General features: G+C 40.3%; 1 protein-coding gene across 3 annotated transcripts in view; it reads right to left on the reverse strand.

Annotated features, from left to right (window-relative positions):
* Positions 1–1,317: 1,317 nt before the first annotated feature.
* Positions 1,318–25,144, reverse strand: part of GAS2L3 (growth arrest specific 2 like 3) — a 30,824-nt gene continuing 6,997 nt past the window's right edge. The window contains exons 1-9 of one of the 3 annotated variants that reach the window (XM_027829892.3): positions 23,562–23,683; positions 22,181–22,228; positions 19,755–19,923; positions 18,900–19,018; positions 17,121–17,262; positions 12,986–13,049; positions 11,960–12,098; positions 10,758–10,865; positions 1,323–5,311 (exon numbers count right to left, since the gene is read on the reverse strand). In XM_027829892.3, the coding sequence (XP_027685693.2) occupies positions 3,872–5,311; positions 10,758–10,865; positions 11,960–12,098; positions 12,986–13,049; positions 17,121–17,262; positions 18,900–19,018; positions 19,755–19,923; positions 22,181–22,204 (2,205 nt within the window). In that variant the 5' untranslated portion in view covers positions 22,205–22,228; positions 23,562–23,683 and the 3' untranslated portion in view covers positions 1,323–3,871. Of the gene's footprint in view, positions 5,312–10,757; positions 10,866–11,959; positions 12,099–12,985; positions 13,050–17,120; positions 17,263–18,899; positions 19,019–19,754; positions 19,924–22,180; positions 22,229–23,561; positions 23,684–25,144 lie in introns of those variants that run through there. The other 2 variants (XM_007067694.4, XM_027829890.3) reach the window with 2 other exon arrangements.

Here is a 25,144-nt window from a genome sequence, read left to right on the forward strand (position 1 = left end):
AAATGGCTCATTATTCAACCTTATAAGTCTATATAACAGGCTATATAATTGCCCCAAGTACACACACACACACACACACACACACACACACACGCGATGGGGTCTACAACCACCTCCCCATCCCCAAAAAAACAAAACAAAAAAACCACAGGCAAGCAGAGGTTGAGAACCCATCCTGATTGCAGACAGCAAAACATCTCTGAGAATTATCAATTATGGGTACAACTCATCGCATGAGCTCGCACCAGGCTATCTCTAAGGCTTCTGGAGTACAACAGCAGAAGCTGGGGATGAAGCACTGAGTACCAAGGACTTTTGGTCTCATTTATATTAGGTTTATAGTCTCTGCCTTTTCGCTGATTTAATTTAAGTAGCTGGAGCCCACTTCAAGGACCAACCCAGGCCATTCAAACAGTATCCTTGGCTGCTGACAGTACCTTATGAAAAATATTTCAGTTGCACTGAGGGATACATTTTTAACAAAGTACAAGGAAACTTCACTGTGTGACTCCTGTTTTTAGTACTGGAAGTTGCACAGATAAAATCTATGTTATTTCTCTTCATGATCTCCAATTTTACTCACTTTGGAGAGGAGAAATTACTCCAGCAGAACTACTGTGACAGAAACAGGTCTGCTACTACCAGGGGCACAGATCACTCTTTCACTGTGCAGGGTAGTAGTTCCAAAGAGGCAAAGAGGTTGTTTCTGTAGACAGTGTAGTATTTTATTGAGTGCCCCTTGTTTGAGCTGCCCATTGTTGACTTCAACAAAATATGCCCAATCTGTCCCAGCATAGTTTTCCCTTTGCAACAATAAAAAACTACCCTGGTGATTTCTTTCAGGTGGCCCCGCAATCCTTCTTCCATCCCAGTCAATAGCAAAAGTCTGATTGACTTAAATGAAAGCGGGACTGGGTCCAGCAGATAAGTTAAAATGTCTGTGTAATTGCCAAATCCCCTCACCTTCTACACACGATTTTAGTATGAGGCAACGAGTAACTGAAGTTCTAAAAGATTTGTGACTAGTCTTAGTCTGGCTATTCACAGCTTAAAAATCTGATCCTGAGTAGTGCCTTTCTCCGCAAATAGCCTCACTGAAATGAGCTGATGGAATTAAAATTTCGGAATCTGGTCCGAAGCAATTAATTGGGCACAGACCTTTGTATCTTAATATTGGCTCAACACAGAGAATTTTCTTCATGTTTTGTGCTATAACATAAAAATCTTTAACACCACATCTATAGAAGTGCAATATTGTATACACCAAAATGCAAAACAAGTTTGTACATTTTAAATCAATCACTGACTAAAAAAACGAAAGTGAGGTATAAGAGTTTATTTAAAGGAACTGGTGTTAGTACAGAAAAGAGGTCAAGAATTCAGGGATTTGCTTCAACTTCTTTCACAAAAATTTGGTACAAGCAGGAGATTAGACATATCTTTTGCCAGTGTAAACATTGCAAAAAACTTATAGATTTCCTGTTAGAGGCCTTCAGAATGACAAGAGCTGTTTTGTTAAATTTGACTACTGCTATCCCTTTTGGATTCACTCCATGCCAAGTTACAGGATGTAAGCCTTAGTCAAGTTATGCAACTGGTGTTAAAGATTGAACCTAGGTCAACATTTTATAACTATTACATTTTGTTTAGCACAATGCTCAGGCTGATCTCTGTAAATGCAAAAGTGGAACTTAATGTGCATTGCTTAACCGTTTAATAGCTTATTGCACTGATTTCAGATATAAGGCACATTTTTATCCCCTGCAGTGCCACTCTTTCCCAGCTCAGAAGTTTATGCTTGACATTCAAGCTTTACTTTGTGATTCTCTCATTTAATACATTAAATTTTACAAGTCAAAAGATGAAATCATCCAATTTCCTTTTCTTTTAAACCATGGTGACATATTTCAAAGTATGATAGAATTAGTATGTACTTAGAGAGTATTTCATAGCAATTAAAAAACTTTAAAAACATAAATAGTTCATAAAGAAGAAACCCAAGAGTTCTGCCCTTAGTCTACCCAAGAGGATGTACTGAATCTTAACTACAGGATATTTGGAAGTCTACTCTTAAGCAGTTCTCTCATTGAGAAGAGAATTTTTCAGTGTATGAGTCAACAGTCCAAATTCATTACTAGCATGAGATTAATTCCACTGCAGTCACTAGAGTTCTCCCACTTACAAATACACTGGGCCAAACTCACCACTGTGTAGGTAAAGCAATTTAGCAACAGACTTTTTTCAAAACAGACAATTTTGTAGCTAAAAACAAGCTTTTTAGACTTCCTGTCTCAGATATGAAGGTTGGTGTATTTAATATTCCAAAGTATTAGCTAGTAGCTTGTTTACACAACATCCACTTTCAACAGACTAACCGGTACTCTACAGTATGTATGCATACTTTAAATACAGTCATAAATAACGGAGAATTAACAAGGTGCTGATAATGACAGATCTATGAGGCTGCCACTGCCAATTAAAAAACATGATTAGTTTATAAACAGCTCTTTAACTCCAGTTCTGAGAATAAAAAATTCAGACTATCATGTATCCTTATCATTGGCCCATAGGTAAATTCTTTAGGAGGAGAAAAATATTCTCTCAGTTTGTAAGTCACACAGTCATATTCCATTTATGAAATTTAAGACATAAGATTCCTTTTAAATGCTTGCATTGCCGTTCTTTAAACTTGTAAAATATCCTGACTTCAGATAACACTGACCCAGAGGTGGTAATTAGTGCAAGTGACCATAGTTTTCATTCATTCAGGGAGAATTTCACCCTTGTGCAAAGGTTAGCACCAGGCTGAGGCACCATACTAGTATTTCTTAAACCCTATTTTGAGGGCTTAAGTGTTATGTAAGAAGCCTCATGCGGCCCTCTGAAGAGGGTGAATGTAGCCCTGTTAGCACTTTGGGAAGCGGTTACTTAACTCCAAAAAGGAATGACCAGGTAGAGTTATTATAGCAGATTTAAACAGAAGACATAGCTCAGGGGGAAGAGACACTTTAAAAACAACAATGGCAATTTAATAAAACTGTCAACAGCACCATCCTCTTTCATTTTTAAAAAAATGTATCTTGTCATAATAATAAAAAACAACAGTGTGACATTCAGCCATGACATTCAGTGTGAGAGTGTTACTGAGACTCAACATGCTAAGGCACTAAAAAGATGAGTGCCAAAGCCAAGATTTTCAAAAGAGACTTATGCCCAACTTGAGATACCTTAAAGCAGCCAGATTTTCAGAGTTTGGATGCTTAGCACCTTCTGAAATACCAGGCCACTTTAAGGCATCTCACAGTGTGCACCCAAAAAATCACCAGCCATTTGAAAATCTTGGCCTAGAGTCCTAATTCGTAGAATCCGTATCAACTGCCCATCCAAATGAAAGTGTTAATCCTGTTATCTTTATTTTCAAATAAGTTGGCTTTTAGTGATATTATACACGTACAGTATATGTAATGTAACTAGCAACAGCAGGTACTTGACACCGATGTATCAGAGCGTTCTGAATCATCATCTGGATCCTACTTTGGAGAAATATCTAGAAGAAGCTAAAATCCATTTAAGGAAAGCAGCAACAGTCCTCCTCTCCAAAACCAAAACAGCCTTAAATCATCATGGTATCAACAAACTGGTGTACTCTGTCTGTACTGCGCTATGGTGAATAGCAAGTAAAGTTACTTTTCATATGTAATAAAAGTGGAATGGTATTTAACTACAAAGTATGGACAGAGTATTTAGTAAATCCTTATAGGAAAAAAAAAAAAAACACCACACACTTAGGTCTCATACATGTCTGAGACATAAAAGTGTTACCATTGTGATTAGTGTAGTGCTATTTAAATGGAAAGCACCATATTTCTGCTTACTTTCTGGGTTTCTTACTGCCAGTCATAACAAAATAGTGATCATCTTGTTTAGCCTTCAAAATAGGATCTTTTAATACACGAGGCGTCCCCTTGCCATATGCAGTTGTAGTCTTTCCTTTTGAGAGGGGTTTCTTGGCTGTTGAAGCCAGGATTTCATCGCTCTTTTGGGAGGTTTTGATTGAGGAGAGATTTGTTGTGGAAGGCTGTGCTGTCTTTTTTGTCGTTTGTGCTTTGGCTGAAGTTTGGGGAAGTCGTACAACAGATAACGGAGTGCGCTCAGGATGTTTTGATAAACTGGATCCTATCTGTGGGCTTATACTGCTATCTTGCCCCTGTAAACACTTTACTGCAGGTCGTTTATTAGCAGCTGAAGCTACGCTCTTGCTTGGAGATGCCAGTGGAGGCATTAACTGTGATGTTTTACCAGCTGCAAACGAAGATGCAGAACCTGGCTGTTTTAAGACAGGAGTGGTTCTGAGATTCCTCCCTGGGCCAGATCCTGTTTGTGGCACTATTCTGGGAGGCCGGGACCCTATTCCCAATGCTTCATTGTTACATTTGGAAGCAGGTTTTGCTATTTTTGCAAGAGACTGATAAGAATGTGAAGGCTTAGAAACAACAGGCAGATTTGCGTTAGGTGGCCTAGCAGATTTTGATGAGGATTTTGAAGCACCAGAATTAAGTTTGGTGGTAGAGTTAGATACAGTTTTGCATTTAGAAGGAGCATATTTTTGTTTCGAAGCAGTCATCTCTCTTGCCCCAGGTAATTCTGAAAGCTGACTTGTAGAGCAAGAGAGGGTAGGATGTAAAATTGCTGCTGGAGAATTCTGGGATGGTGGAATTTTGATGTTAGGAGTATCAGGGGACCAGATGCGTTTGCACAGTGGCCCTGAACAATCAGGGGCAGTATTTAATAATGCAGGTGAAGAACTTTTGTTTACAGGTTGTGCAAGTTTTGAAATAACAGAAGATGGTAAGTTGCGTGCAGAAGAATCCAGTTTCTTTGAAGCACCTGTTAAGGATCTGAAAGGAGACTGGGCACCCTTTGCTGGAGATCCTTGTAACTTGGAACGAGCTGATATGGACTTGGTTGCTGTTTTTGGGGATGACAGGGCAGGTGACTTTGGACGTTTAGATAATGCCTGCTTACCACTGGCCATCTGAGCAGCTTTTAGAACTGAAACAGGAGTGGCTGGTTTTGAATTTTGTTTCTGAAACATATTAATAGCCGATATGGGATTCATGAAAGGAGGCTGCAGAGTTCTAGATGATGAATCAGGGGTGTCTTCACTGGGGCCACCTTTCTGGAATGCCAGGATTTTTTGCTCCAGAGTTGCAAATTGCAGCACTCGACATGGATCATATTTGAGAAGAAAACCTTGAAGAGTGTCCCAGCCTCCACCAACACGTACCATCACATGTTTTCCATGCAGCATCTGAGAATGGCAAAACTCTAAAATCATATCTACTTTAGTACACAATTTATTACCAAATGTAACACAGGAAGTGTAAGGAACTAGCAACTTTAATGTATCCTATTTCTAAATAATAGCCTAAATTTCCTGAATAGCAGCCTTTAAATAATAGCCTGAATTTCCCCTTATTTTAAATTCCCCCTCCCCCCCCCCCCACTTTTTTTTTTAAAAGGAAAGGATTTCAGGGTTTTTCTGGTCCCCTCTTGACATTAATAAGGTTTTTTCCAGCAACTGAGACACTGACTGAATATGCAGGGGCAACTAAGTGTCTATGGGCTACTAGGTGTTATGGTAATACAAATACAGTACATTCCCATTTATCCAAATGGCCTGGGGGACATTCAGATAACTTTCAGATAACTGGATTAGGATACAAAAAAGTTATTAACTAACACAGGGCTCTGGAGAGGGGACATACTGGATTTGGATAAGTAGGATTTTCAGAAAAAGGGAATTCAGATAACTGGAATTATAGTGTAATAAAATAATAAAGTGTAATGTGACAGATTGGTTTATGTTTGTATCAAATTGTTGTATGCAATGTTGCTATAGCCATGTCAGTGCCAGATTACCTTTCCCAGACCTGAAGAACAGCTCTGTGTAGCTCAAAAGCTCGTCAGTCTCACCAGCAGAAGTTGGTCATAAGAACGGCCATACTGGGGCAGACCAAAGGTCCATCTAGCCCAGTATCCTGTCTTTTGACAGCATCCAATGCCAGGTGCCCCAGAGGCAATGAACAGAACAGGCAATTACCAAGTGGTCCATCCCCTGCTGCCCAATCCCAGTTTCTGGCAAACACAGGCTAGGAACACCATCCCTGCCCATCTTGGCTAATCTTTTTTGAACCCTGTTATAGTCCTAGCCTTCACAACATCCTCTGGCAAGGAGTTCCACAGTTCTACTGAGTGAAGAAATACTTCCTTTTGTTTGCTTTAAACCTGCTGCCTATTAATTTCATTTGGTGACCCCTAGTTCTTGTGTTATGAGAAGGAGTACATAACACTTCCTTATTTATTGTCTTCCCTACCAGAGATTTTATAGGCCTCAATCATATCCTCCCTTAGTTATTTCTTTTCCAAGCTGCAAAGTCCCAGTCTTATTAATCTTGCCTCATATGGAAGCTAATCCATACCCCTACTAATTTTTGTTGCCCTTTTCTGTACCTTTTCAATTCCAATATACAGTACCCTTTTTGAGATGGGGTGACCACGTCTGCACGCAGTATTCAAAATGTGGGTGTACCATGGATTTATAGAGGCAATGATAGTTTGTCTTATTATCTATCCCTTTCTTATGATTCCCAACATTCTGTTAGCTTTTTTGGCTGCTGCTGCACATTGAGTGGATGTTTTCAGAGAACTATTCACAATGACTCTAAGATCTCTTTCGTGAGTGGTAACAGCTAATTTAGACCAAATCATTTTATATGTAATAGTGGCATTATGTTTTCCAATGTGCATTACTTGGCATTTATTGATATTGAATTTCATCTGTCATTTTGTTGCCCAGTCACCAGGTTTTATGAGATTCCTTTGTAACTCTTTACAGTTCTGCCTGGGACTTAACTATCTTGAGTAGTTTTGTATCATCTGAAAATTTTGGCACCTCACTGTTTACCCCTTTTTCCAGATCATTTATTAATATGTTGAATAGGACTGGTCGCAGTACAGACCCCTGGGAGACACCACTATTTACCTCTCTACATTCTGAAAACTGACCATTTATTTCTACCCTTTGTTTCTATCTTTTAACCAGTTACTGTTCCATTGAAAGGACCTTCCCTCTTATCCCATGACAGCTTACTTTGCTTAAAAGCCTTTGGTGAGGGACCTTATCAAAGGCTTTCTGAAAATCTAAGTACACTATATCCACTGGATCACCCTTGTCCACATGCTTGTTGACATCTTCAAAGAATTCTAATGGATTGGTGAGGCATGATTTCCCTTTACAAAAAGGTGTGTTGATTCTTCCCCAACATATTCTGTTCATCTATGTGTCTGATAATTCTGTTCTTTACTATAGTTTCAACCAGTTTGCCCGGTACCGAAGTTAGGCTTACCGGCCTGTAATTGCCGGGATCACCTTTGGAGCCTTTTTTAAAAATTGGCGTCACATTTGCTATGCTCCAGTCATCTGGTACAGAAGGTGATTTAAATGATAGGTTACCACAGTTAGTAATTCAGCAATTTCATATTAGAGTTTCTTCAGAACTCTTGGGTGAAGAACATCTGGTCTGGTGATTTATTTCTGTATAGTTAATCAATTTGTGCCAAAACCTCCTCTAATGACACCTTAATCTGGGACGGTTCCTCAGATTTGTCATCTAAAAAGAATGGCTCAGATTTGGGAATCTCCCTCACATCCTCAGCTGTGAAGACCAATGCAAAGAATTCATTTAGTTTCTCCGTAATGGCCTTATCTTCCTTGAGTGCTCCTTTAGCATCTCGATCGTCCAGTGGCCCCACTGGTTGTTTAGCAGGCTTCCTGCTTCTGATACACTTAGAAAAAATTTTGCTATTACTTTTTGAGTCTTTGGCTAGTTGTTCTTCAAATGCTTTTTTGGCCTTCCTAATTATATTTTTATACTTCACTTGCTAGAATTTATGTTCCTTTCTATTTTCCTCACTAGGATTTAACTTCCACTTGTTAAAGGATGCCTTTTTGCCTCTCACTGCTTCTTTTACTTTGTTGTTTAGCTAATGGGGGCAGTCTCTTACTATGTTTTTTAATTTGGAGTATACATTTAAGTTGAGCCTCTATTATGGTGCCTTTAAAAAGTTTCCATGCAGGGATTTCACTTTTGGCGCTGTACCTTTTAATGTCTGTGTAACTAACTTCTTCCTTTTTGTGTAGTTCCCCTTTCTGAAATTAAATGCTACAGTGTTGGGCTGCTGTGGTGTTTTCCCCGCCACAGCAACCCAATAACATTTCCTTCCAATACAAGATATTATCTCACCCACCTTTCTATCAAATTGTGACTTTCAAAGAATGTGACCTATCCTTTCGGTATGTAACTGGAACTGCCTAGAGCGGTCAAAGACAGATGCAAGGCAGCTTACTGTAATGCCCAACACCTCCATGGAGAAACCAACTTTAGAATCATCAACTGTGATTGTTTTCCAACCAAAGGCGTCCAACTTTAGAACAACGGTTTTGCTACAGAGTGTGGCTAGGCAGAAGGAAACTGGCTTTCCCAGTTTTGGCTCCGGGGTGCTGCGCCATCCCAGTTAATCACCCAACTGTGGTTCTGAAGCTGATCAGTTGGTCACCTGACAGAGGAGACAGAAGCTTTATTTAAGAGTAGGATCTGCTCAAGGCTTCCTCTCTCTCACTGACCAACCATTGCCAGATGGCAGGAGGGCAGTATGTCCACTTGACATACTGATTGGCTTAGGACTCACGAGATGGGTGAACATACACTCAGGGGAGAGGGCGTATAGGCTTGTTATTTTTCCCAAAGATCTGTAACTCTTGTATGTTTTGAGAGTAAGGATTACCGAGGTTAAGAAATACCTGTGTTCCTTGCTTTACCTGCCTCTTGGTCCCTAAGGAGTTAAAGTATAACCAGAGCACCCATGGCAAAGTTAAACGCTGGGGGTGCATGCATAAGCAACTAGGGCAGATTGGGAGGTAACAGCCCTGGTTTCGGAGCCTAAGGCAGATGGACAGCAGAGTACTACACTGCAAGGAACAGTGTCAGACAGGGAGTCTGCACCCAAGCATCTGCCTTACAGGCCCAGAGCTAGAAAACAGTGAATGGACTCTGCTCAGACCCAGCTGGCTTGGAAGGCTGGATCCATTTAAAACGAACTGGGGGTAGCTACTAGGCAGGTCTGTAACATGTACACAGTAAACTGAAATAATAAAGGAAAGTTGTTCCTGCCTACTTCTTTCCATTATAGTAATTGTATGTGTCATTTCAAACTATAGGTACCTCATTTTCAGACAGAAAAGTTGTTTTCACATTGATGATGCCCCTTCAACATTTAGGATAGCATAAGAATTTGTGAGGTTAAGGGGTAGATCAGCTACACTACTCAATAGCCCAGAAGTTTGCTAGTCAACATTCAAGGATTAATATTCTATTCATTTATCTTCCTTTATTCAGAGTCAGAACCTGAAGCGCAGACACAATTCAGTAAGGCACTATACTTTAAACTTAAGGGATTCTGTCTGGTTGTCACTATTTACATGGCAATGATGTTTGGGTCATTATTTACAGTATAAAAATCACGATATCCCCTTTTAGAGAATTTCTTTATGAAATGTAAGAATTGTATACAAATTTAATATGAAAGTCATAAAGACACAAATATATAGTGATCAGTTTCTGTGTAGCTAATATTTCATGACTTCAGTGCTTGTTTCCTTGTTAAACTAATATTTTCGAATTAGTTCATACAGATCAGAGTGCCAACAGCCAGGACTGGGGGGGGAAGGAAATGTACTAGACAGCTACAGACTAGAGGATTAAACCTGTTAGCCAGACAGGAAGTCATCTGTCTCTTTCTTGGTCTTTCCCACCCTCCCAGACACTACCCAAATATCTGCAGTGTTCTGACACAAATCCCAGATTCACAGCTGCTGGAGAGCAGGTGCTGGAGGTTCAACCAAGATGCTTTTGGCTCAGTCTCTGGCTAGACAGTATTATATTTGAAGCTCCAACCACCCTCTAATAGTCAGAAGAGAAAAGAAGTTTTCTGCCTCTTTCTCCCTACTCCAAAGTCTCCTGGCTGCTGCACACACTACTCTATCAACTGTCTAGTATAGCAGGTTGTTGTAATGCCCACCCAGTCTATCCACACACCAGTTTCTAAGCCAGGTTTAAGAACAAAAACAAAAACCCCAACACTTTCCTTATGACCAAACTCAAGTTCCTGCCAGTTCTGCTTCTCATAGCTTCATTCATAGAGTGAATGTCTGCCCCCATTGTAGAGCAATTACCCCCGCCTCCAAGCGGAGGTTGAGGCCATTCCACCAAGCTGGTGGCGAGAGGAGTATTTTGATGGGCCACCCTCGGATACCGGTCCCTTTCCGAGGTCCCTAGGGTATAAAACTATCATTACTACAGACGGGTGTATGGACGTTCTGATGGGACATTAGACACATGAACACTGGAAATCAAGGACAGTAGATTGTTGTAAACAGTATTCCCTCCCTGTTATGCTCCTAGGTCACCAGAGGTTACCAAAGACCTGCAAGAGATTCCAAGGGGAAGGAAGACTGGAAGGACACTGCCAATGGTCCAGGGATGAATCCAGTGAGACAAAACACATGCAGATTGTACATTCCTGTCGTGCTGGACAGACATATGAACCCAAGTGAAAAACCCCAGACCACAGGCCGTATAGGATGGAGGCAAAGCTAACAAATGAGGTGAGGAAACATTTTGAGGAACCGCACTTACTCGTATGAAGAGTATTTTATCTCCCAATCTATAACGTCCTTCAGATAAGTACTCAATCGAAAATCTATGGGAACAGCTACAGGGAGGATCTTCTGCTATGTGCTTAACCTAGATTTTAAAAAGGAAAGTATCTGTTAGAAAATTGAGTTTTTTCAAAAAAAGATTACATGTGTGTGGTGTTTTTTGTTTTGTGGATTAACCACTGATAGGTCATTTAACCATGGCAAAAGATTGAATATGTCCCTGTCAAAAAACTTTCCCTCATTACAAGATGGCCTGAACAGATAAAACTCCTAGATGTAATATAAAAGAAGGTCATAAAAAGGCACACGTGCACGCACGAGAACATATGCACACACACAAGATTACTTTAATTTTTTGAATAGCTCAGATCTGGTGCTTCTAATTTCTCATTTTATTAGAACAAACTTTTTCCTATTTAAATTCCCTTTCTTTACTTTACCCCAATTCATTTGTCAATAGTCGTAAGGGTAGCTTCATAAAGATAGACTTTATGTCTCAAGGAATTGTACCAGATGACTGGGCCACTCTTGAATTGTTGAAATGGTTTTTAGTAGGCCCAGTCTGACCTGTCTCATAAGATGAGCAAATTGGTCAAGATTCTGTACTTGGTCCAAAAGCACCAGTATTCTCCAACATAATTGGATGAAAGTCTGTTTCCTACAGAAATTTGTTCTCACATTACTCCAAGATATTTTAGCAGGTTTGTTTCTTTAGCAAGTTTTCATATTAAAAAAAAACCCTTTCTTTTGAAACATATGTTTTAAAAAGCCTATTCTTTTAATATTAAATAGTTTGGCCAAATACCACTAAATAATACCAGTTAAGACTTACACATCCAGTATGTTGCATTAAATTTCCAAGTTTTTTTCCCATTCAGTGTTTCCCTGTCTTCCATCAGTACAGGAAAGAAGGAGGGAGAGATTTCAGTACAAGCTTTCCCTTTGCTGAAGTGTTTGTCATGCACCCATTTAATACTACTACTTATAGATAAAAAGATTCACTGTGTACATTTAGAACATGTCCATTGGCGGAGGCCTATCCTTGCCCTTTCAATGCAAGAAGGTACATATATGCTACATAGAAATTCCTTGCATTTAATGATCTAAATAGCACATATGCAAAATTAGGAGCTGCAGTAATTCAAAGCCTACACCGCACAAAATATGCACAATACTTACTGCTTCATGCAGTTCCCCATGGTGGCAACATGACTTTGGGGTGCTGAGAGATGTTACTGGCCCAGAGGTCATTAACAATGTCTCTTCTAACTCAATTTCGTTCTCCAGTTTTACTAGCACAGGAGGTTCAACTCCATACCTGAACACAAATACAAAGATGATAATGGGGTAAGAGGAGACCTTATGAAACTAAACAAATACAAAGGAGCCAAAGAAGAAAATACATGCAAAGTGCTGAATAACTGAACAGAGAAAAAAAACCAGCTCATATAAGAAAAGTCTGGTCAGTCAGAGGATTAATTATCTAATAAGTCAGCTAAGAGCATTAAGGTTAGAATTTCTCTCAGACATGCTTTAAATTGCTTAGAATCATTTTGCTGTTGTCTGGGTTCCGTTTAAATAGCAGGTACACATCCCCAGTGAATGTACCAGAGTGGGGGAAAGATGGTCTCAGAGAGGCTACAGCAGAAGATAGTAAAGTTTTCACCAGATCGGAACAATTTAAATTATGAGGAAATGTTAAGGAAGTTGTTCTTATTCCCAGTGGAAAACAGGAGACTGAGAAGACTTAGAGGTTTTCAAAGGTATGACATGACTGCAACAGTTGAGGCATTTTTCAAATTTAAAGTTTTAAGAACAAGAGTTAAAGTTCTGTTTTTGAGGCCACTTAGGTCTCCATTCATGATCTCCCCTCCTTACAAATGTAGATATCTTATTGCTATCTATGTGCTTTATTGTGACATTTAGGCATAGCCTGTATTAAGCAGCAGTGTGGAACTGAACCTCACTAGAAAGCATTCAGGCAGGTATTAGCAATGATGGGAAATTTTTCAAGAGTATCCTTAGCATAGGTAGGCCATAACAGCAGAGCTGTTAATTACTCTCTGAACCAAAACAGAATCTATTTTCATTGTATTAAAAGACTTCAATTTGCAAAATACGGTATGTAACCCAACACTAAAACTTTATATGCTTAACAGAAAGCAATTTTTAGCTTCTAGTTAGAAAACTACATGGAGTTCATACCTCGATACGATGCGACCAATTTCCAGTAGACAGAGATACACCTGTCTTGGATCCTTGTGCAAAACTACAGAGGAAAAAATAAGTCATACTTCACGTTTGAAAAGCTCTATCAGATAAGGGGTGGCCTGTGAACTAAGTACAGAAAATAGAAGGCAGGTAGGGTTTTCACCCATTCCCTAAGCCAGCTTTACATCCTGCAAACAAGATACATAAACACACAAGACTAAGTTTTCAAGTGTGGGATATTACAAACAGCCTCAACAAGACAGAACGTGCCTGTTTGAAAATTTAACAAGTGGGTTATGGAGGCTGACATCAAGGGCCAATCAGAGGTGGGAGTTGACATCTCGACAGTGAATGAGAGAAGATGGGTAGGGTGGGATAGGCTGTGAAGGCCTTGAAAGTGAAGACAAGTAGCTTTATGCCTAGATCACAAACAGAAGTCTCAAGCTTCTGTTTCACTAGCAATCAAGATGTTTGGCTTGGTATCAGAGTGGGCGAGGGGGACAGAGCATCCAGAAACACACTGTTGCCCATGTGAATGCCATTCTGGGGTCACTTAATTCGCTACCTCCATAACCTCCTGCCCATTCTAGGGGTTGTTTTTACAGCATGTCTCTTGGACAGAAACGGGTAATTGCCAAATCACAAAAGCAGCCATTCCCACTTCACCAGTCAAGAAGAGCTTGAAAGCTTGTCTGGGCAGGGGGGGAATTGGGGTGAGAAGACTTGCAGCCTCCCTAATAAGACTCATTGCCAAAGGCATACAACGTTGGCATTTATGCCACAGAGCCAGTTTCTGAAAACAGCAATAAACAGACTTCAAAATACTTCTAGCTACAAACAAAACAAGACAGCATTAGGAAATCCTGACTGCTGATCCCAAGGAAGTTAAACATATTTTAAGTAGTTGTTTCAGAGTGCATTTAATGAGTTTAGGCTCTTCAGTTTATACAGGGAGTGAACTGGGGATATACACAAGCATTTTTTTTCTCCTACTTGCACCACTGAAGACTGAAATATAGCAATAAATTTAATATTTTAGATTAGATTAGATCGGGGTGGGCAAACTATGGCCCGCGGGCCGGATCCGGCCCCTCGGGGCTTTGGATCCAGCCCGGGGGATTGCCACCGTCGCGGGCTCCGCGCCACTCCAGGAAGCGGCCACACCACGTCCCTGCAGCCCCTCGAGGTAGGGGTGGGTCGGCAGAGAGCTCCGCATGCTGCTCTTGCCTGTGGGTACCTTCCCCAAAGCTCCCACTGGCCAGAAACGGGGAACTGCAGACAATGGGAGCTTCGGGGGAAGTACCCACAGGTAAGGGAAACATGCAGAGACCTGTGCCCCCTCCTCCCCCAGGGGCCACAGGGACGTGGTGCCGGCCGCTGAGCAGAGCGGCACGGGGCCAGGGCAGGCAGGCAGCGAGCCTGCCCTGGCCCCGGTGCACGCCGCTGCCACCCTGGAGCCGCTCTAGGTAAGTGGCGTCGGGCTGGAGCCCGAACCCCTCCTACACCCCAACTCCCCGCCCTGATCCCTCTCCTGCACCCCGCACCCCTCCTGCGCTCCAACTCCCTGCTCTGAACCCCCTGCGGCATCTTGCGTCCCTCCTGCACCCCAACTCCCTGCCCAAGCCCCTTCCTGCACCCCACACCCCTCTTGCACCCCAACCCCCTGACCTGAGCCCCCTCATAGACCCCGCACCCCTCCTCTGCCCCAACCCATTGCCCTGAGCCCCTTCCTGCACACCACACCCCCTCCCACACCCCAACCCCCTGCCCCGGCCCTGCAAGCAATTTCCCCGCCCAGATGTGGCCCTCGGGCCAAAAAGTTTGCCCACCCCTGGATTAGATTGATAGACAGATAGATAGGAACTGGAATGGGCACCTCCAAATGGTAGCAATGAGAATTTCAAAGAATAGATAGCCAATAAAATGAGTAAGCAGTGACAGAGGCCATTAAAGTGTCATAAACATTAGCAGTGTGTAATAACAGTTTTTTAAAATTAAATAAATAAAATCACCCTTACTGTAACTGCAAACTACATTTTTGGTCACTATTGCAAGTTTTAATGTACATTGCAAATATAGGTAATTTTATATGTTCTTTTGATAGACAAAGAATTTTGCAATATTTAAAGGGTACCTGAGTTGCCACAGAAAGGCTTGTGCTGGTTTGTTTCTATTTAAAAAGTAGGTGATGCAAAAACAATTAATTATCTTACAATGAATATACAATTTTTCTTAATGAGCAGTCAAAGATTTCATTCCATCTGGAAGATCAGTCTAGCAGCTGCTGGTAACAAAGTACAGGCTGAACACTAGAGGCATAAACTCTATTGACAATCTGTTTTCATAACCGTCTAGTTAGAGGGGGAAAAGTCAGGGGTTGAGAGTCATGTAGGGTAGATCCTGAGGTAAACGTTAATTACTAACAGACTGTTGTAACTTCAGGCACAGAATCCTGACGTAGCTCTCTAATTTAGCCATCATGCGTGTACTATTCTGACCACTTTATATAGCAAGAAAGATTTCTAATACCGAATAAAGGAGATTTTTGTGTTTTAACAATTTCCATGTAGTCTCTTGGCACTTTAAAAAAAAAATGCTTGTCTTTCTTTCAATTATTCTGTTTCGGGGGTTTTTTGCTATGCAGAAAATGTGGCATTTCACTGCACTATTTTTATTTTTTCCTCCCACAATGCAACTTTTCAGAGGCTTCAAAGACACTATTCAGTCAGATTACTCAATGCAGCCATAAGCAAGTGATCCTGCAAAGCTTCTCACATGAGCAGTCCTATCAAAGTCCCAATCACTGCTTATATGATTATTCCTGTCTCATACAAGTATGGTTTGAAGAGCGCCACAGTGCCAACTGGCAAAGGCTTCACTGTTCTGTCAGCAACTCCTATCAGGCCTGACAAACTCACTACACCTAACACACTGCAATCATAGTATTTATCCAAAAGCATCTTGTCAGGTATCAAATGAAAGCTGGTGACACACTGATCATTAAAGTTGTAAAATGGATGTATTAAGATTATATGAGGAATTATGCATATGTACGGATATTATGCTTTAAAGTCTGTAACCAAACAAAGGGAGAACCAGGTTTCTTCCAGACAGGAGGGAAGATAGTTCTCTCTCTGTGAAATATAAATTAAGCACGGTACAGTCTATACACAGGAACTCCACTTGCATGTAAAGTGAACAGGAAAAATAGATTGATGAGGGGGATGTGAACTCAACATGGTGTCAGCATGCCAGAAAAATAAATAAATAAATAAATAAATCTCATCTGGGGGTGCACTTCAGAAGGATACACTTCAAAGGACAAAGGGATAAAATCTGGGTCCTGGTTATCACTGAAAACTAGCAAGCCCTGCAGAAAAATCTTAGGTGAGCGACTGTTTTAGACAAGGATTATAACCAGTTAAAAGCTTTACTCTCTAGAAAATGTTTTATACTTTGTTTCATTTGTACCCATTTCTGTTTCCCTTATTCTTACTCAGTACTCATTTGAATCTGTGAATCTTGGTTAATAAACTTATTCGTTTTAACCATAAACAAATTATAATTCAGTGTTATAGAGGACCTGATCCTGACGTATAACCTTCCAGCTGTGTGTACACTGTCTTTTTGGGGACAGATTAACTTGGTAATTACTGTGAGTGTCTACCGCCAGGGGCTGGACACTACAGGGGGATGCTTCTCTGGAGCTCAGGGATGGGGGTACACTAAGTGTTACCCTGCAAGGCAAAATAAGTGTTGGCAGAGTCCTGAGGTGTGTGTTTGGGTGGCTATCTGAATGAGTGTAAATCTCCTCACTGTATTTTCCACTGAATGCATCCGATGAAGTGAGCTGTAGCTCACGAAAGCTTATGCTCAAATAAATTGGTTAGTCTCCAAGGTGCCACTAGTACTCCTTTTCTTTTTTGCGAATACAGACTAACACGGCTGCTACTCTGAAACCTGTCGGGGAACTGATACACAGTTTAGCACCAGCAACTCTCTCTACAGCTGAGGCAGAGGGGTGAGTCACAATCCTGGGCACCCCAAGAAAGTGTCACAGTAAGGGTCAGGATAGGGTCCATGGAGAGTTCTATGCCCCCAAAATAACTTTACAAAAAGAGATAATTACCTAACCCTTCAGATTCAAAGAGATAAGTCTCATCAACTCCAATGCACCTACACCAGTTCAGGAAGTTGGCTGTATTATCTCTAGCAAAGAAGGATCCTGATGGTGCATTCTTCTTACATGGAACACGTCTCATAGGAAAATTCTGGCAAAAAGTATTTCAAAAATTAATGTACATATGCTGTGCGCACAGATACATAGATGACATTTTGAAACACATTTTCATAAGATCAAATAAGAATATCACATTTAAAGTACAAAAATGGTGGCTGGCTAATGACTATTTTATTATTTTTTAATAGCTGATGTAACCTACATGCATATCTGGAATGCAGATGAAGCTTTCCCCATTTGATGGCTAGCTACAGCCAGGTCATATATAGGCCTTCAAGGGGCAAGTCGTCATTCTTGTGCACAGTCTAAGAAGACAGCGTGTGTACGGTTACTCTGTTGAAGTCAAGAATTAAGGCGGGGGAAAAGAAATCTTCCACTGCAACTCTGCATCCTGGGATGCAGTAGTGTGGCCTCTCCTGAAGCAGTCTCTACCACTGACCTCCACCAACCTCACAGCACATGGGGAAGTTTAGGTGGTGGCTCTACGCAGTCGTGGTTCCACTGGCTGCACCCTCAAACTCCCTGTACAATGCGGCAAAAGGATTACTCTTAGAGCACATCCCTAGAGTACACAGAGGGTGCTGACTAGCTACATGGACGACACAATCCTTTCACCCCATCCCCCCAGAATATAGTGAAACTGCACTGGCTGTCACAGTCAGGCACTTTTCAAGCCCTTCCATAAGCAGATGGCAGTGGTACGGAGGGAGGAAGAGGGTAGAGTTTCCTTTAGAAAGTAGTGACTTGCTTTCAGTTTTTTCTAAAGCAGTTTATTAACTTTGGGGATATAGGCGAGGCATCTTCTCTCTTCCTTTCACAGCCAATGATGATCTGCAACATTCATGGGTGTCCCTTATCAATAGGGCCCTACCAAATTCACAGCCATGAAAAACGTGTCACGGACCATGAAATCTGGTCTCCCCCCCGCGAAATCTGCCTACTGTAGGGGGGTCATGGTATTGCCATGCTGCCTTCAGAGCTGGGCAGCCGGAGAGGGGTGGCTGCTGGCCAGGCACCCAGCTCAGAATGCAGCACCGCGGCCAGCAGCAGTGCAGAAGTAAGGGTGACATGGTATGGTATTGCCACCCTTACTTCTGCGCTGCTGCTGGTGGTGGCATTGCCTTCAGAGTTGGGTGCCTGGCCAGCAGCCACCGCTCTCCGGCTTCCCAGCTCTGAACGCAGCACAGAAATAAGGGTGGCAATACCATAACCCCCCTACAATAGCCTGGCAACCTTCCCCATGGTTTTAAATTCACCCTTACTTTGAATTTAAAATTCAAATATCTGAAACTGTGAAATTCAAGATTTTTAAAATGCTATGACCATGAAATTTACCAAAATGGACAGTGAACTTGGTAGGACCCTACTTATAAATATACAACATGGTGCTCTGTGAAAGTTGCTCCCTTTTTACTATCAAGCACCTCCCTCAAGAAGAATTTTAGCAGTTAGTTACGGATATATAGCCTTAATATATTTAGCTATAGTTAAAAATGTAGGCCTTCCTGTCAGCTTCTACAATACAGAGTGCGAATATAAAAAAAGACATCGTGTTTCTTATCTCCAAGAACAATGAACACAGAACGCAAATTTGTTAAATGCAGATAAAAATTGGTTGCTCGTAAAGTGATGAAGTTCATCAATTACTGTACTAGTCAGATGGCTCACCCTTAAGTCCTTTGAGCTACAGCATTTTTTAATTGTACTTTGAAGGACACCAACCAACTGGCAGAGTAGTACGCCATTATCAAGCTCTTCCAGCAACCGTTCCGCTGTAACATCTACCCCTGAAAGTAAAAATTGGAAATGTTAGAATTATTCCAGAGGAAGGCAAGCTAACACAAACTATATGCAGACAACTCAGACATGGCATTCCACCATTAAAAAGACACAAAGTTGGGCTGTAGTCTACAATAGAAGTGAAATCATCAGTATTTTGAGTACCAGTTTTTATTCCATTCAACTAAAACAATTGATGAATGGCATAAACTTTAAAATTTCTGCTACCTTACATATTCACCGTAAAAATCAACTGCCAGTGAAGTAATATAAATATAAGCTTTTATTAAATCTAAAAAATAGAGATACACCTCTAAATTAGTATTTGTACTGTGTTTCCCCCTTCTCAACAACCACTGTTTCAGCCTGTGTTAGTTATACCCTATAACTTTGGATTGTAAAAAGAGAATTGGCATGCATTTACAATTAAATATGTTTATTTACCTATAAAACTATTTCTATTAAAACACAGATAAAAATCAAATAAAATATGCATTATTTAACTAGACTACAGACAGACCAGTCACTGAACAGGAAATATAAATAAGAGGTATTAAGCTAGCATCGACAGTTGTCTGCTCATAAAATCTGAAACTGGAACATGCATTTTAATTCAATTTTCCTTATTATGCAAGCCCAGTCACATTCACTCGCTCTTAGCAAATTTATGAATATGAAAGGTCAGCATTGGCCAGGATAATGGATCTTTCAAATTCATTAGACAATGATGTATTTTAGCATTACCCAGTAATCCAGATAGCCAGATTGATAGATCTTCCTGCATAGGCACCAGAGTTGCTTCATGCCGCACAGATATCCACTGATCATATAGGCAAACATCTGCCAAGCCCGGGCCATGTCTGGGAGTCAGAGGGCTTCGTGGAGTTAGAGGAATATCATCTCCAAACCACACCTAAACAAGTTTTCAGTAAGTTAAAACAAATGGCTCTAGTAGCTGCAACCTCCAGTAATGGAATCTGATAATTTCCTCACACAAACAATAATCAAGTAATGACATAAGACATGTAATTTTGATTTTTTTAAGCCACTCATCAACCCTGCAAAAATCTATTGCAGCTTTCAGTCTTCATTCCTAAATTCAGATGGTACCGCATCACTATGATTTACAGTTGTCCCTCTGAGTTATATAAGAAAAATTTCTCTCCCAAAAAAAGGTCTATTTTTTAAACTGCCTTATAAATAAAGAATTAATTCATAAAACTTGTAAGAAAGTTAGTACTGGGCAGAATCCACAATATAAAAAGACAAATCTACAGCCTAAAACCAAATTTGCTGCTGGTCTCTCTCTCTTTGATCAAAGATTTCACAGGAGGTTTTTGTTTAGGGGGAAAAAAAGAACATTAAAATTCTTATGCTACAGCAGAAAATGTAGAAACCTAATTTCCCCCATATTAATTTCCCCCTACTGTTACTCACACCTTCTTGTCAACTGTTTGAAATGGGCCACTCTCATTAATCACTATAAAAGTTATTTTTCCTCCCTTGGTATCCTGCTGTTAATTTAATTGTCTCATTAGACTGACCTCACACTTGGTAAGGCAACTCCCATCTTTTCATGTATTTATACCTGCTCCTGTATTTTCCACTCCATGCATCTGATGAAGTGGGTTCTAGCCCATGGAAGTTTATGCCCAAATAAATTTGTTAGTCTCTAAGGTGCCACAAGGACACCTCGTTGTTTTTGCTGATACAGACTAACACGGCTATCACTCTGAAAGTAGAAAATGTGTTACTGTTCAGACTTGTTTAATACAGGAACACACACTTTTTAGACACTAGTCTTCACCTCTTGTATTCAACCATTCTAAAGCAATGTGCAGGGGTACTGAAAATGTTTTCCTCACTATGGGGCAGGAAGGAAGACTTCATTTGCTCAATATACCATAGCATCAATAAAAAAAGGATATCAGTCCAAGTCTTCTAATTGTATTTTTTCCCTGTGTCAACACCTGTGTCATGTTAGCAAAGAAATAAGAAATTCTGACAAGATATATAAAAGCCAGCCTTGCAGAAACTTTACCTGCAGTGCCTAGTGACTGTCAAGAAAACAAAACATAACAGAGAAACAGGGGCAGATGAAAATTTGTTCTGAATTGTATTAATCTGTGCCTTTAACTCCACTGTTTTCAATGGAGTTCCACTGGAGTACCTGAGAGGAAAATGTTATATTGAACTGCAAGTTCTTTAGGACAGTTTGGGTACTGGGAGAGGGAGAGAAGCAGCAAGGAAGGACTTCACCACAGAGTAAAGCAGAAAAAAGTCTGAATAATAGGAGACAATGAGAAAGGAAAAATTCAAGTTCTTCCTCTCACACCTTCTATATAGAAATCCTTCCACAGATATATCATTGAAATATGACCCTGTGAGATAAGGGGACACGGGGTAAACTGGGAGTAATTCATCCCATGATTCCTGGCAAACTTCCATTGGGAAATTCCTTGTGGAATTTAAAGAAAGGAAAAACCCATGAGAGAGGGAAATGTCTATCAGTAACATTGTTAAGGGTTAGCTTAGGGAGTCAAGGAGAATAATGGGGATGAAGAAAAAATGATGAAGAAAAACAAAACAAAACCCCTCCCTCTCAGAGGATCTCATTCACCCCACAAAATTTCATTCCCTCACCATCCCATCACCCCGATAACATAGTCCAGACACACAACTAATTGTTGATTGAGTTCATCCATGATTACCCAGTTGATCCCACCAGACTTTTTAACTTGTGGATGGACTGACTATATATTCTCTTATAGAATTAATCACTTTGCAAAATCTAAATATTAATAGTTACACAAATAAAGTCACTATATTTTAGGAATAATTGTGTTTGATTAGGCTCTTACTTTGCCTTAGAAAGGCTCTTAGATAACAACACTCAAGGAGAAGTGGTGTGATCTAGCAGTTGAAACAGAAGGCTAGGCTCCAGAACGTCTGGGTTATATCAGTCCTGCCACTGACTCCCTGTGTGACCTAAGACAAGTCAGTTAACCTCTGTGACTACATTTTCCCACCTGTAAAATGTGGATGGTAAAGTTCTCACAGGGACAATTGTGAGCCTTGCAGTAATTTGTTTGCAAAGTGCCCTGTGATCCTTGCATAAAGAAAAGGTGCCATAAGAAATATCAAGCATTTTTATTATTAATGTCATTTACCTGAACTGAATGCTGCATGGTCATCTGTATTTATACGAGAGTCTTTCCCTGGAAATGGGGGCGGGAGGGAGGAAGAGACAAAAAAAAAAAAAAAAAAACAACAACCCAGCAAATTATTTTTAATGGAATAACTTCTAATTTCATATAAAAGTTAAAAAACTATTGGGTGAAAACAGTCAGATTGACTCTCTTAACACAGTTAGAATCTTGACCTGATATTTTACTACTCTACCCCGTCAGAAAACAGTAAATATTACAGGACAAAATGGCAAGTTTTTTCACTTCTATTTAGCTATAAGTAGTATTTGAAATGGTTCACGTGCTTCCAAGAAGGTGTCAAAGCTCTCCGACTTGTAGAAGAGGAAAAAAATTCCAAGTGTGCTATTACATCAGTTATCCAACATGTACCCAAAAAACCTTAACTTGAAGTTAAGGTTGTTGGAGTCCATTCCTATATATCACAAACAGCATAACTGCAGAAAATCATGTGTTAAGGTTCTCTCAGTCTTTAAAGTAAAATATTATTTATGGAAAAGGAAGTGATTTATAAAAATTTGTTTATTCACATGCAATACAAAGGAGAAGTCAAAATTCACACAGAAAGACAAAAGCAAAATGTTTTTATTATATAATATTTGAACTGTGGTAGGGCCTAAGAGCCCCAATCCTGAACAAGGACCCCATTATGAAAGGCGCTGTACAAAACACAGAACAAGATAACCCTTACCCCAATGTCCTTTCCAAAGAATGCCATATCCTATAATGCATTTCATATATGGTGTAATTCTATTTCAAGTAGCAAAATAATTAAATTAAATCACACATGCACTTAATAAAACTGAAAGGAAAAAAATTCAGAATGTCTTTCATACATATGATACAGGAATGCCCAACATAATTGTTGCATGAACTCTGAAATATACATTTATCTTTCATAATTTGTCAATCACGCTGGAGTAAATACCACATGTTAGGAAAAGACATCTGTCAGACATTTCTTTAAAAAAAGAAGAACCTGCTTGATGACAACAGGAAAAAGTTCTAGAGTCACCGCACAGCCAGAGTGGGATTAAAGCACATTTGTGATGTTCTGACTGTGTGTGTGTGTGTGTGTGTGTGTGTGTGTGTGTGTGTGTGTGTGTGTGTGTGTGTGTGTGTAAGTCAAAGAGAAACGTAAACTTACATTTGTAACACAAGTCTTTAGCTTTCTCTAAACTGTAAGTTTTACTACAGACCGAAGTATTTCCATTTCCTAAGAAGAGTTTGTGTTGTTTCTTTCCCATCTATTCTCCCCATTACCTTGGCCTTTGTATTCCACCCACTACAACATATTTTAATAAACTTTACAAAACATACCTTAAGACCATGCAGTTACACTTACTGTGAAATCAGTTTGTTTTCAGACAGAAGTTTTTTTCTTTGTATCAGACTTGTCATGCTGATCAATTAAAGATTTACCAAAGATGCCCTGAGTTGGTTATATCTGAACATGCAAGAGTTACATCACCTTTTTATTTGCAGGAAAACAAAATAAATAGTGGGATTGTCCTCTCCCTGTCATTTTCCTCTCTACACATTAGAGGAAAAGGGCAGGGTACATAGCAGGCATTACAAATGAGCATATTATGCTTCCCACGAGTTAGTCCAGGGGCATATATTTTCCTTTAGCATAAGAAATCCTTTGTCCCAAGAGAGAGCCCCAGTAAGAGGCTTCATTGACTGTTTAAAAAAAAATATATATATATATATGGATGGAACATGGATGGAACAGCCAGTAGAAAAGCTGCTCTCATTAAAATAAGGAGCCCCACATAATCAAACAAGAGACTTAACATGGTAACTGCCAATAGAAGAACAAAAGGTGGCCTAATTCACAGAGAGTGCTCAAAACAAGAACACAGTAAAATATTCACAAAGCAGCTATTACAAGAATGTTCAGCATCTGCACTTTTGGGGAATGCGTAACAAAACTGGTCTTTTTTAAACAAATAAAGGGATTGAGGAAAAATTGTGACCCTTGAACTTCATGCACTTCTTTTTACATAAGTTATTTTGCAATCTTAGTTGTCATGGGAGGGCTCTCTAAGAAGTTAACACTCTGCATTTACACAGTAAACATTTGAGTAATCGTAGCAAGGACACATTTTTCGTGTCCCCAAAGGACTCAAACTAGGATTACAGACTGCTAATTTAAATTCTCTCTCAAACCATCAGTTACAGGCAGATGTGGAGTTCATACTGTTGACGAATGTAGGTTACCACAGCCCATACAGGTATAGCAGTTATGGTAAAAGATGGGTGTTGGCCGGTGTCAGGTGGATTGGCCCTTGGTCTAATACAGGGAAGGTGAATGGGGGAATTGGAATGTATAGCCCCTAATGGGCTGGTGGGTATGGGACTGGGTCTCAGGTGGCCAGTGTGTAGAGATATGTGAGATGCTGTGATCCACAGGGGAGTTGATTCATAACTAGTAAGTGGGTTAACAGACAAGTCTTCTCCCCCGGGGATATTGGAGTTCTTTGGAATATGAGATGGGTGAGTGTCAGAATTAAGGCTGCTGCTGCTGGAAGCTTGTTAATTTCCAGACATAGAAGTTTCTCACGTTAAACCAAACACTCCACTATAACACTGTGAAATGTAATTGCTTTTTAGCATAGGTATCAGCAGTCTTAACTATCACAACCAGGGCTTGAAAAATCTACTCCCCCAGGGCAAGTAGGAATCTACGGTAGGCAATTGCCATCTTCCATTCTAAACAAGTTGCCTTCTTTTTAAAAAGGATTAAGTCTCTAGTGCTGGTTTTTATAGCGGAAGCCTTCAGAATGAGAACAGTGTAACCAAGACAGTCAATAAATCTGCAGAAGTGACTCCAGTCCTGCCACTGCGGTTCAGATGATGAGTCAGCTGCCACTATGAAGAGTAAGTTGACCTGAAGAGCTGTATCCCACCTTCACCCCCTGAAGG

The sequence above is a fragment of the Chelonia mydas genome, chromosome 1, assembly GCF_015237465.2.
Source record: "Chelonia mydas isolate rCheMyd1 chromosome 1, rCheMyd1.pri.v2, whole genome shotgun sequence".
Taxonomy (NCBI): domain Eukaryota; kingdom Metazoa; phylum Chordata; order Testudines; family Cheloniidae; genus Chelonia; species Chelonia mydas.